Raw genomic sequence first — 13,055 nt, forward strand, 5'->3', positions numbered from 1 at the left:
ACCAGCACAAAAACACCAACCCAAAACTGGGCCTCCTTTTAAATTGGGGAAAATCCAAAGCTGTAAGTAGCTCTCTTCCAAAGAAAAACCTGCAAATAGAATATGCACTGAACTTATTGTTCCAATATGAGTTCAATAAACAAAAAATTACAAATGGCTCCAAACATAACAACTCAACGACATGAGCACTTGTATCAATTTACGATCTTCTATAATTTACAGCATCCTATGAGGCTACAAAAGCCAAAGAGAGGAATGACATGAATCCGATCCGCTCGCCAGATGCAACAAGGTGGACAGAACCAAGAAAATTGCACTTTATGCTGACGTTGAATAACAAATGACCATCTTATATAATTTACAAAGAGTGTGTAGAAAAGAAGGCCACCAAAGGGGGTAATGAGGAATTGAGATTGCTCACCATATATGCGTTTTGGATATGCAGAAGGACAGCACTTGGTCAGCAACTCTCAAACGCATTTACATGTCAAATGCCGGCAATGCAAACTGGGCAGCAAACGTCTCAACACGGTTCCGAAGCTCCACAACATCCTTGTTGTTCTGCAGACCTTTAAGAAAATCTGCTCGCAACTTACCATGTTCCCTCTGCACAAAGCTTGCAATCTGTGCTGCCCTGAGAAGGAAGTCAGCAATTGTCTCAAAATCACCCTCTAAACAGCCTCTCGATGTCATAGCAGGCGTGCCTGATGAGAGTAAAACCATCAGCTCATAGTCAGTACCCTCCACACCTTTGAAGAAATTTATGAGTTAAAAATACAAGGACATTAGACCCTACCTATCCTCACGCCTCCTGGAGAAATAGCACCATTATCACCAAATATGGCACTTTTGTTCAGAGTAATGTGGCAAATCTCACAGACCTTCTCGTAGTTCTTACCTGTAAGAAAGCGAGGGTCAGGACATGCCATTGGTTCACTCCAAACAATAAACAACGTGACTTACACGTATGACAACATTATTACCTTTCCTTTTGATGCATATGCATATGACATTAGATTGCAAATAGAGAAATTCATAAATTTAACAGTCTTGATGCTTCAAACCTAAGCCTTTTGAATGTCATGTGTCATTAAGGAAGCGTTTGGATCTTAAGTTATTTAAGCTAAGCTATTTATGCCTTAAGTAGCTTATCTTGATTTCTACTTATTAAATTGAAGTGATTAAGTACCTTTAAATAAAAAGGCTACTTACAATTGATCATAAACCAAACTTACTTATCTTATAATTAAAAAGCTACTTACCCTTTCCTTTTGATGCATATGCATATGACATTAAATTCCAAATAGAGAAATTCATAAATTTAACAGTCTTGATGCTTCAAACCTAAGCCTTTTGAATGTCATGTGTCATTAAGGAGGCGTTTGGATCTTAAGTTACTTAAGATAAGCTATTTATGCCTTAAGTAGCTTATCTTGATTTCTACTTATTAAATTGAAGTGATTAAGTAACTTTAAATAAAAAAGCTACCTATCATTGATCATAAACAAAACTTACTTATCTCAAATAAGTTGCTTATCTACTGCTAAAAGTAACTTATTTGGTGGTATCCAAACGGGCCCTAAGTGACAGGGTGTATCATAAAGTCACTGGTTTCCTCACCCACCAAATTTTGGTTGTTTTCCCCTCCATGCAACTTCAACTGATGTTTACTTCCATTCATCACAAATAGTGGGAACCCAGTTGTTTGATATTTTTTTTTACTTAGATTGAGAGAATCTTGTACATCATTTGCACTTAAGAGCCATCATCATTATTGGTCTATATGTGATAGGGCTCAAATGACCGTACGGTCAAATTACACATAATATCCATCTCTATGTATGTGCCTACATATAAATGACCTTCTCCTTTGCATATAGACTGTCAGCCTGCCACCCATATTTGTCTGTTTGTTTGTTTTGATGAATAACGCACCAACCAGCAGTAGACCATTGCCCATGTTTGCTTCTAAACATCCTTTTGACGAAGACCTATAGGATGGCTAGGTTATATGAACCAATGTGATTTCTGTAGGCCCATCCCACGTGGGGCCCACCAGACTACTGACAAATTGAAGCAAAACATTCTCTCTAAAAACAGTAATGAGGTAATCTTTTTATAAATAATAGAGCACTCTGCTGCTGCTGCGGCTGCTGCTCTGCTCATCTTAATACTAGTCTCCTACTGCTACTCGCTCCGGCTCCTGCTCTGCTCATCATACTACTACTAGTCTCCTACTGCTACTCACTCCGGCTCCTGCTGCAATGTGCACAAAATTCCACTTAAACATCTCTCACTGGTAGGCTGGGTGCATTTGAAATGCTTGCAAGATTTCCCACCAACCATCTCTTAGCAGCAGGGGATAACATGCACAGCGACTCTTGGTGCTGAGTGTGTGCATTGAAGTCCTGCTCTTATCATTATGTTGTTGTTTATTTGTGGGTTTTTTTATATATAAATAATTGCAATATACTACTAAATGTAGTATTTTTTAAAAATAATTGAACAGAGAGGTGGGTGCCTGACTTTTAAAAGTCCATCACATCTGACGTGTGGAAAGTGGATCATCTATTTGTGCACTGTTCCTTATCTTTGGACATGCAGGCAATTTAGTCAGGCTTGGAGAATGCGCTCTTCAGTTGGTAAAAGCTTCACAAGGTTGAAATTTGCGTTCATAAGCAACTTATGATCCAAACGTCCCCTTAATGTCATCTGGACCATTTGACGGAAAGCGCTAGCAACGAGCCAGGCTCAGGCTGCGCAAATGGCAAATTTTGAATAGGTCTAACACCTACAAATCAAAACTCGGGCCTGGGACCTTTCAAGTCATGATGATTGCTGGCACCGCTAGAATCCAAAAGGATGATCGAAAACAAATCCATTTCTGTCAGTTGATTCATAGAGTGGGGCAAAGTGGTTTTTTTTATCAGTGAGGGGCAAGGTTGTTCTTCTGCCTTCGTGCATTCAATGAGTTTGTGGGCTGTGGGAGAGATGATCTCCGGGAAGTAGAGAGGCCTAAAGGGCTATCAATGGGACCAGATCCCTTTATTGGACCTGCTGCAAATCCGATCAGGTTTGGATCTCACCTTCTTGGACCCAGAATTGGGTAGGGTCAAGTCAGGTCCTAGTCATTTTCAAAATAGTAGTATATGTATTAAATATATATTAATTATTCTAGCAACCAAGTGAGGTTTCCTAAGCCACATACATGTAGGTGAACCATTTACACACCATGCATGTGTCAAAGTGGCACATGTGTGCGATCTAATCCATCCTTGGGTGGGCCCAACCATGTAAATGCTCTTATTTGTCCTGGACCCAACTTGAAGCCCAGATCCAAAGATCCGGTGGGTATCCAAACCCGAACGGATCTTAAAGAACAAGACCTAGACCAGGAAAGACCCAAAACCAGCAAGACCTGAACCTAGTTAACCTGGGTACACACACCTACTATAGGACTCGGTCCAATGACAGCCCCATTAACATTTGAGTACTAGGTCTCTGCTGGGAGATGTGTTTCTAGTCATTCCAGCCCTCTTTCAATAAGCTATTATGTACTCTTCAACAGGGTGGGGGGGACCATTTCAATCGAGAAATGCAGATTATCAACATCTTCAACATGGCCAGAGACATAGCCAAAAGCTCTGGTTCGAAATAAAGAAGATATGTCATGCATGTAGGCATAATTACCAAACAAGATACAGAGAATCTGACGAGGAGCCACTATTTACACCCCACCCTTGTCGATGGTTACATCCCTTCTTTTTTTTCTCAAAGATAAGGTTATATTAGTTTTCGTAACACAATAGTACAAAATTGTGCTTCATAAGTAGAAAGAGAAGGATGTTTCTGTCATTCTTTTTTTTAAAGATATGAACTCCCTTCCATCATGGCCTGAAAGAAATGGAAAAGATGCTCCTTCATAATTAACTATTAAAGATAAAAGTGAATGGAACAATGCATAAATTGGTAAGTACCTGTTAAACCCATATTTCTTAGATCCCACAGCAACAAATGGTTGTCTGTCCCACCAGTCACCAATTTGCATTTTCTCTTCATCAGTGCAGATGCTAAAGCCTGAGCATTTTTCTTGACCTGATGCATGTATGCTTTGTACTCTGGCGTAGCAACTTGTTTGAATGCTATTGCTAGGGCTGCAATGTGATTGTTGTGGGGCCCACCTTGCATTGATGGGAAAACAGCAAAGTTTATCCTCTCCTCAAAATCATATTGATCAGCTTCATCTCCTTGACAAAGAGACATCCCTCGCTTTCTTGGTTTCGCCCCTTTCCTATAAAAGATTATACCTCCCCTTGGACCCCGGAGACTTTTGTGAGTCGTTGAGGTAACAATATCACAATAGTCGAAGGGGCTTGCGCACTCCTGTAATGGAAACACCCATATAAAACATAAGTGATTACTGTTATGATCCGTGCGGCATAACTAACATGGAGATCCCATTACGATAGTGTCCTGAGTGCTTTTCTATTAACAACAACTCAAAAGTTCACTAGAAAGAAAGAGCGAAAGGGGTACTTTACAAAACATGCCTGAGGGCAAAAATAAACAGGTTGGATCAAGTGTGCAACCAGTATCATTTAGACATAAATGGTGTCAACCCAATAACATGTAAGATTGACAAATATGCTGAGCAATCTGATCCGATCAACTCACAAACCACCTCATGGATGTACCTATGCTCAACAATTGAAGCTAGTTGTTGTCCATAGATTTTTTTTTCCCCAGACCTTGTTCTATCTACAGACAATTAGAAACATCGGAACAATTTTTGCACTATGGCTAACCCATGAGGTGGTCAACTGATTGGACAGTCAGAATCCATTCCCAAATTACACCAATCATCGGTTTGTGGGGTTGAGACCATTCACTAATTGCTACTGGACACACTGGGCATTCTACAAAGACTGGATGATGACAACGATGATGACAACGCTATGATGACAAAGACGATGATATGATGATGATGATGGTAGAAAGACACCTGATCAATTCGATCAGGAAAAAAGCATTTTCTGTACATGCACCATCGCATATGTCAACATATATTATACACATTAAGACAATCTTGCTAGAAGTGTAGTTGCCTTCAGCAGCGATGCCAGAGGATAGTAAATCATGTGCCCCAAATTTGATGAGGAAAAGGAAATCAAGTTGGTGTCAAATATATCATCCAAAAGAGAGAGACAATCAAAACCAACCATGATTACAGGTTTAGCTGACCATACTAGTGGTACAATTTCTTGTTTTTAGTTTGGAAAAAAAAAAAAATACGATTTCCCAAAATTTCTTCTATAGCGAGCATAAAATATAAAAAAATAGAACGGACTAGGGTCATGCATGCGCTCCAAGATCATAACTGCTTTCAAACCAATATGTGGTTCATCAAATAATAAAGTCCCTTGTCCTGTTATAATTCCGTGTTTGCTTGACTTTTTTGGTTAAATTTTCATTTTCTTTTGTTGAGCGTGTCATGTATGTGGTACAAGGTTAGTTTTGCAATTTTATATTCAAGTGTAGTTCCAGTTTGTTTTCCTTACACTGGGGATCAAAAAGTTGAATTGAATCTTAAAAACTTCCAAATTCTTATTCCTAGTTGGTCAGTAACTAGTTGAGCTAGCCTTTAGCTTTTAGAGGTTATTCATTTTCTTCTTTAGGAGGAGCAAGAGAAAAAGGTGAGTTTCCACTCCTGCAGCCTACCTTCCATTAGAGATTTTGCATAGAAGGAAAGGGCAAGAAGAGTATTATGTTGAAGATTTTCTCCTTGTTACATATAATTTTTTCTTTTGCAAACTCTAATTTTGATTTGCTAGTTGCAAGTTTTTTACCTTGATTGAATGCATGAAATTTTTCGTTTGGAAATTTTTCTTGGCCATGTGAAATGCAAATTCTTAAGCTTGGCATTTTTTATTGGGTGTGAGTGCGGAATTAGAGGGCCTAGTATACTGCGATGTGTGATTTGATCGAAATTATGATTTTACAGATTCAGAATGAGAAACTGTCATCCTATTCAATCCGATTGGGATGCCACCGGATCTAACATGTCTCTTGGGAGGAGGAACATGGGGCTCAGAATTATGGGTATATACAATACTTCCAAATGAAAGGGGAATTGATCCAAATTTTCAATTGCAATTAAAGACAGGACCTTCAATTATCCTTCATATATATATATATATATATATATATATATATATATATATATATATATATATAAGAACTTCAAGAAAGAGTGCTTGGGCTTGAAATTTAAAGCATTAATCTTTTTACCATCATGTCAGAAGCTAATACAATGCAATGTCATTCCTAGCCATGCATTCAAAACATATGCTTCTCAGCAAATCAACATCACAAATTCATATCAGATTCTGATATCGAGGCACCATGATTCTCAGGGCGCATCTGAACGCACTATCAGATTGAATTGCTATTATTACAACATTAGTGATTATCGCCATCTCCAAATTTGGATGGAGAGTAACCAAAAATTACACTGGTAAAATGGTAGTAACCATCTGATTTGGGCCTTATAATTTGGACTCACTATTTTAATTTAACCATCGCTTAGATAGTTTATATTGTTTGATCAGTGTTTTTTTTCCACTAAGTTTCATCTGCATTGTGCCCCACAATTCGGATATCCACAAGTTCCACACGTTAGGTGGATGGGCCCCCACCATTTTCAAAATTGTGATGAACTATCATCGGATTCTAAAACATGCAAAGATGTGAATCATGGGGTGCAAATTTCGTGTAACCCCTGCATAGAAGAGTCCCTATAGGCATAAACTCTGCTGGGTCCACTGTCATATCTGTGGACATTCACTACATCAATTTAGTTCGTGTTGTCCTCAAAAGAAGTATAACTGCAATCTAAGGGCAACTTCAACATTACCGATGATAGGAAATACCACTAGCTATCGCCATTTCATCTTGATAAATATTCATGTACAAAATTAGATTCACTTGTGCATCCAAACATAAGCATATCACAAAAACCCTTCAATCCAAATGACATAAATCTAGTGCAAGAATCTGTACCTGAGCAGCCACGAGGCCACTAATATGGGCCATGTCGCACATCAACACGGCGCCGCACTTATCGGCAATATGCCTAAACCGTCCATAATCCCATTCCCGTGGGTATGAGCTCCCCCCACAAATCAGTATCTTGGGACGGAAATCCACTGCCCGATCCTCAAGCCTATCATAATCAATGTACCCCGTTAATGGGTTCACCTTATATGGGAAGCTCTCAAAGAAGATCGACGCGCCTGAAACCTTCTTCCCACTCGGTGTATAGTACCCGTGGCTCAAGTGCCCACCCGACGGTGAATCTAACCCCATGATCCGATCCTTCGGGAGAAGCAGGCCCGTGTAGACCGCGAAATTGGCAGAGGTGCATGAGTACGCCTGGACATTCACACCCCAGCCCTCGGGGTCGAGGTGGAATGCCGCAAGAGCCCGCTCGCAGCAGAGCATCTCAATCTGATCAATGTACTGGTTCCCACCATAGTATCTCGCACCCGGCATGCCCTCAGAGTACTTGTTTGTGAGATGGCTGCCAAGCGCCTCGAGGACCGCCCGGCACACGAAGTTCTCAGATGCGATCAGTTCGATTCCCCTGAATTGCCGCTGCTTCTCCTTCTCCATGATTTCATAAATGTCGGGGTCAGTGGCAGAGAGGGGCTGGTTGGCCCAGGACCGAACTGCAGCTCGCCGGGTCTCAAGATCAGCAGGGGGCCGCTTCAAGGGCAGCGCAGATGACGAGGATTCGGAGTCGATCTTGCGTCGTTTCAAGCACATGGAGTGGCCCAGAATGATGAATTCCTCCTCATCACGGGGCTCTCCGTCGTCGTTGTTGTCGGGCAGTTCTTGATCTACGGTGGAGGAATTATCCGGCTGTGGCTCCAGCAATTGAAGGGGGATCGATCGGACGGTCAGGGACGGGTCTCGGCCAATGGAGTCGTCGGCGATCGACGGGTGGAAGGAGAGAGTTAGATTAGATTGGTGATGTGAGAGATCCATGAGAGAGAGAAGAGAGGGGTAAAATGGGAAAAGGGGGAGATTTTTGAGATGGGTATATTGAGAATTAGAGAGATGAACAGGAGCGACGACAGATGGTGCAACAACAACAGCTCATGGAGTCGCAACAGAGGTAGGGAATGATGCAGCAGCAACGTGCGGAGGTTGAAGGAGAAGATTCCATATAAAAAGAAAAACCCTAACCCTAGAAATGGAGGGGATGAGGTGAATGGAAGGAGGAGCCTTTCCAGGCGAACGATTGAGATGTGGTTTTTGTTTTTGGGGAATATCGAGCGGGGGATGTACCTGGATGGGATTTTGGAATTGGGCTTCGTGACTTTCTGGCGTACGGATATTGTTGTTGTTACCGGGTATAACCGGTAAGCAGATTCTAGGGAACGGTACAGACTACAGAGTGGGAGTATTCGACGCGCGTTGCATGAAGCCGCTATGCAATCTCCTCTTGAAACATATGGTGATCGCAACCGTTGGTTGTGGTGGGCCGTCACGTGGAAAGTATATGTATTGGAATTGATCTGTTATTGATATCGGAGAAGTGAGCTGAAGAAAGGAACGGTTAGATAATTGCATGGTTGTACCATTGAAATTCACGATGGATGGATGGTCAGAGTTGTCCAATCACGGTAATCCGTAAGATTAACAGACCAGATCACCGCATATTTGCCTGCTGCATCTGGATGGAGGAGGGAGCTGCATTTAACTTCTATGCAGCGGGCGTACAAATAATGGCGTTGCTATGGGTAGATGGCTGGAACGTGCCTACAACTTATGTGGAGTAAACTTCCATGAAATCCACACCGTCCCTCTGCGGGATCCACAGGGGCGTATGTGTTTTATCCACGCCGTCAATCCGATAAAATAAGCAGATCTAAGGCTCAAATGGACCACACAGTGGGGATTAAATTCTAGCCATTAAAACTTCTTGGGAGCCGCAGAGATTTTGATCAAGCTGACATTTCCTGTCATACAGTACATGTAGAGGTGTACACAAGTCGGACCAGTCGAGTTTGGCACCGATGGACTCGGCTCAGCCATTAGCTTACTTCATCTCTAACTCGGCTTAGCTATGTCCTTGATCTTGATTAGCCACCTGACTCGGTCCGTTTAGAAGCTCAGGCCAATTTGAGCCAAAATCTAGCCAGTGCAGCATTTTTACAAATACATGGTGTGTTTTGAATTTCTCACAGTATATAAAATAGCAACAGTTATTTACAAGTATTTCATCAAGCAACATGTGGGCATTATTATATATATATATATATATATATATATATATATATAGTTTCAAATACATACATTTCTTGCTACTGGTCTATACTTGTTAAGTCATTTCATCAAACACTTGTTCAATCCAAGTTTGATTCCAGTTAGGGTTTGATAAAAATTAGGGTGAGCTCTAGCAACTTGAACTCAGCTTGAAATTTTTTCAAGCTTAAAAAAATAACTTGACTTGGCCAAACTCAATTTCAAATCGAGCTTTTTCGAGTCATGCCAAGCAGGCTAACCGAGCTAATTCAGTTAGTGTACAGCTCGAGTACATGTGACCTTATAAACATGTTGGATGGTAAATAAAGGAAGGTTTCAACAGTGGCCGTCATCATTACCATTGCTTGTGGTGGTTCACTTGAGACTTGAACCCGACTCTTTGTTATTGGGCTCATGCCCTAAATTGATATGACAAAATGGATGGATGATGGGGATAAAACACATATACCACCGTGAGACGCAATCCGTTGAAACCCTTCTTTATTTACCATCCACCCGGCTTGGATGAAGGGAAAACACAAATACTTACGTGGCTCCAAGAAACTTTTAACGGTGGCCATTTAATCCCCACCGTGTGGTCCAGCCTGACTACAGTCGGTCGGGCTAGCAGGGTATCAAATGGGAGAAATAAGGCGCGTACGCACGTACCCTTGATACAGCGCTTCACACATATGAAACAGAATACGTGTGAGAGATCCTGGACGGACGATAGGATGCATTTAAACGGTAACATACATTAGATTAGTGGTTCATAACTCCTTTTAAGTAGACGGTTAAGAGTAAAATACAGCAGCATCCCTTAAAATGGCTTTAAAAAAATTTATGGCTAGGATCTTTTAGTCCAGCAGAGTCGTAATCTTTAGGTCATTTGTCATCCTTATTTTCGGTGGGTCACATAATAGCAACGGTCTGGATCAATCAGCGATATGCCCCAGTTGTTGGAAATTTCTGTATATAGGGCAATGTTGCAGACTAACGCACTAGACCTTTAAGTTCTTCAGTCCCTTCTCCGCCGTGGGAGCCGATTAGGTGCGGCTCAGCCTAACGTTACACGGTGCAACCCGGACCTTGGGGCCTACCTTGATGTATGTATTGTACATCCATGTGCTTCATCCATTTTTTTTTAAGCTCATTTTAAGGGGTGAACTAAGAAGTGAAACAAATTCAAATCTCAAGTGAATCACACCACATGAAATAGTAATGATTGACCATTAAAAATTTAATGTGGGCCACAATTTTTGAAACAAGCTTATATTTATTTTTCATCTCTTTTTTATTGACTCTATTAAGAGGTTGGATGGAAAATAAACATTTTGGTGGGCATTAAGGAGGGTCCTTGTATGCTTTTAGCTTTTTAATGGTCAGCATTCAATCACTGCAGTTTCATGTGATCCACCTCATTTTAAATGATCCACTTGAGATTTGGATACGCTTCTATTTTGGCATCATGTCCTGAAATGAGTTAGAAAAATGGACGGACAATGTAGATTTATAATAAATACATTAAGGTGGGTGTCATTGTAAGGTCCCCATCTAATCCAGATAAGGGGTTATTAATTAAAATGGTCATCAATTATGAAGATGCTCACATCAGAATTTAAAGTCATATCTTTTTTAGTCTTTTGAGCAGTTTTTAGCTTTTTTTAATGAAAATATCCATGTGTTAGCCATTCCCACATACCGCGGTAGTTGAGAGAGCCTCTTGAGAATAGGGAGTGGGCCCTAGTAAATCAATGATTGGGGTCCTCTCGACTGATCTGATCCGTTTACTCTAATCGGACAGTCGTAAATCAATAATATAGTCATTTATAAAATTGGAGTTTCCTATGGCTCAGAACTACATTAACATCGTGAGTTAATTCTAAATTGTATCCTCAAGTGTAGTCCATCCGCGATATGTTTTACCGACAAACTTAGGTAGATGGCATGAAATTAAAACATCTTTTATGTGGACGGCTTGGATATGCTACAAGATGATCCATTGAGCCCGACATAAGATGTGGCATTTTTTCTGTATTTCTTCTTCATTTTTTTTCATGGGAGGGGATTATTTGGAAATTAGGATTATTGTCACATCCTTGGGACCCACTCCGGCAAACTTTCGACAAGCTTTCAATATCATTCCCTTATTTCCAGCAAGCTTCAAAGTGTTTTTTTTTTCAAAAAAAAATAATTTCAGTCATACTCTCCGACGTAAAAGCTATGACAGCCAAAGGTAGGTTTAGGTTAGGATAATAGTAGCTTCTGATTTTATTTTTTTTTTAATAATAGGATTATGTGAAAGGGAGGAGGGCATGGTGGTTACTTTATACTTACTTTTTTTTATATAGGTATAAAATAGTGAGAGTTTGTGAAAGTGATGAATTTTGTAATTGAAGAATGTTATAATTAAAGAATTTTAAAATGGAAGAATGTTCTAATGAATTAATGTAATAAATGTTGAAATGGATGAATGTTGTAGTGGAAGAATGTTGAAATGGACGAATGGTCATACTGTCATAACTCATCTGTTACATGTTTGATTTGGGTGATCTTATACTCGTTGGAGAGATAATTTAATGAAATTTTAAATGGATTTGAAATATTCTTATTTGTAAACCATTTGGTTGCCCAAAAGTTAGCCCAAAGTTACTATGATTTATCAATACTCACTATGGATCACTGGTACTCACTATGTATCGTCAGTCCCATGAAAATGGTCATAACTCTATTATTATATGTCTGATTTGGGTGATCTTGCACTCTTTTGAAAGGTAATTTGATAAATTTTAAATGAATTTAGAATCAAATCATTTAGACACCATTTGATTTCCCCAAAAGTTATTCCAAAGTTACTTTAATTCACTAATACTCACTATAGATTGCAGATCCCACGAAAATAGTCGTAACTCTGTCATTACATGTCTGATTTGGGTGATCTCATGCTCATTGAAAATATACTTTAATGAACTTTTAAATAGTTGTAGAATTACCTTATTTGGACACCATTAGACTGCCCAAAAGTTAGCTCAAAGTTTATTATAGTATTTACCACCGAATGAGATATCCAAATAGATGAACTTTGACCCACTGTTGGGCAATAAAATGGTGTCCAAATGAGGTAATTTCAAATCCATATAAAATTTCATCAAATTAACTTTCCAACAAAATTACATAAATCAGACATGTAACAAGGGAGTCATGATCATTTTTGTGGGATCTGTGATCCACAATGAGTATCGGCAAACCTTAGTAACTTTGGGCTCACTTTTTGGAAAAAAAAATGGTGTCTAAATGAGTTGATTCCAAATTCATTCGAAATTTCATCAAATTACATTTTTAACGAGTATAAGATCACCTAATTCGAACATGTAATGAGGGCATTATGACTACTTTTATGGGACCAGTGATCCATAATGAGTACTAGCGATCCACAGTGAGTATCGGGAAAAAACAGTAACTTTAGGCTCACTTTTGGGCAATCAAATGGTGTCCAAATGAAGTGATTTTAAAGACATGAAATTTCATCAAATTACATTTCCAATGAGTACAGGATTACTCAAATCGATCATGTAACGAACGAGTTATATTCGTTTTTGTAAAACCAAAAATTTAAAAAAAAAAACATTTGAAAGCTCACCAGAATGAAGGAAATGACTCCAAATACACGCCAAAAGTTCGTTAGAGTGGGTCCCACGGAGGTGGCAACGGTCCTAATGGCCAAAATGATCGCATCCTATGAAAAA

At 39.7% G+C, this 13,055-nt stretch overlaps 1 protein-coding gene across 2 annotated transcripts; it reads right to left on the reverse strand.

Moving 5' to 3' along the window:
• Window positions 1–9: 9 nt before the first annotated feature.
• On the reverse strand, window positions 10–8,339 carry LOC131234345 (serine hydroxymethyltransferase 7-like). Of its 2 annotated transcripts, XR_009165686.1 has the most exons (5): window positions 7,060–8,339; window positions 3,978–4,383; window positions 797–898; window positions 422–704; window positions 10–89 (listed from the first exon to the last, which is right to left on the reverse strand). XR_009165686.1 is itself a non-coding variant. In XM_058231153.1 (4 exons), the coding sequence occupies exons 1-4, from the start codon at window positions 8,044–8,046 to the stop codon at window positions 481–483; spliced, it is 1,719 nt and encodes a 572-aa protein (XP_058087136.1). In that variant the 5' UTR covers window positions 8,047–8,338; the 3' UTR covers window positions 91–480. The 2 variants fall into 2 exon arrangements, 1 of the variants encoding a protein (XP_058087136.1); XM_058231153.1 differs by lacking the exon at window positions 10–89 and having other exon boundaries at window positions 91–704; window positions 7,060–8,338.
• Window positions 8,340–13,055: the final 4,716 nt, after the last annotated feature.

This window comes from Magnolia sinica, chromosome 19 (assembly GCF_029962835.1).
Source record: "Magnolia sinica isolate HGM2019 chromosome 19, MsV1, whole genome shotgun sequence".
NCBI lineage: Eukaryota > Viridiplantae > Streptophyta > Magnoliopsida > Magnoliales > Magnoliaceae > Magnolia > Magnolia sinica.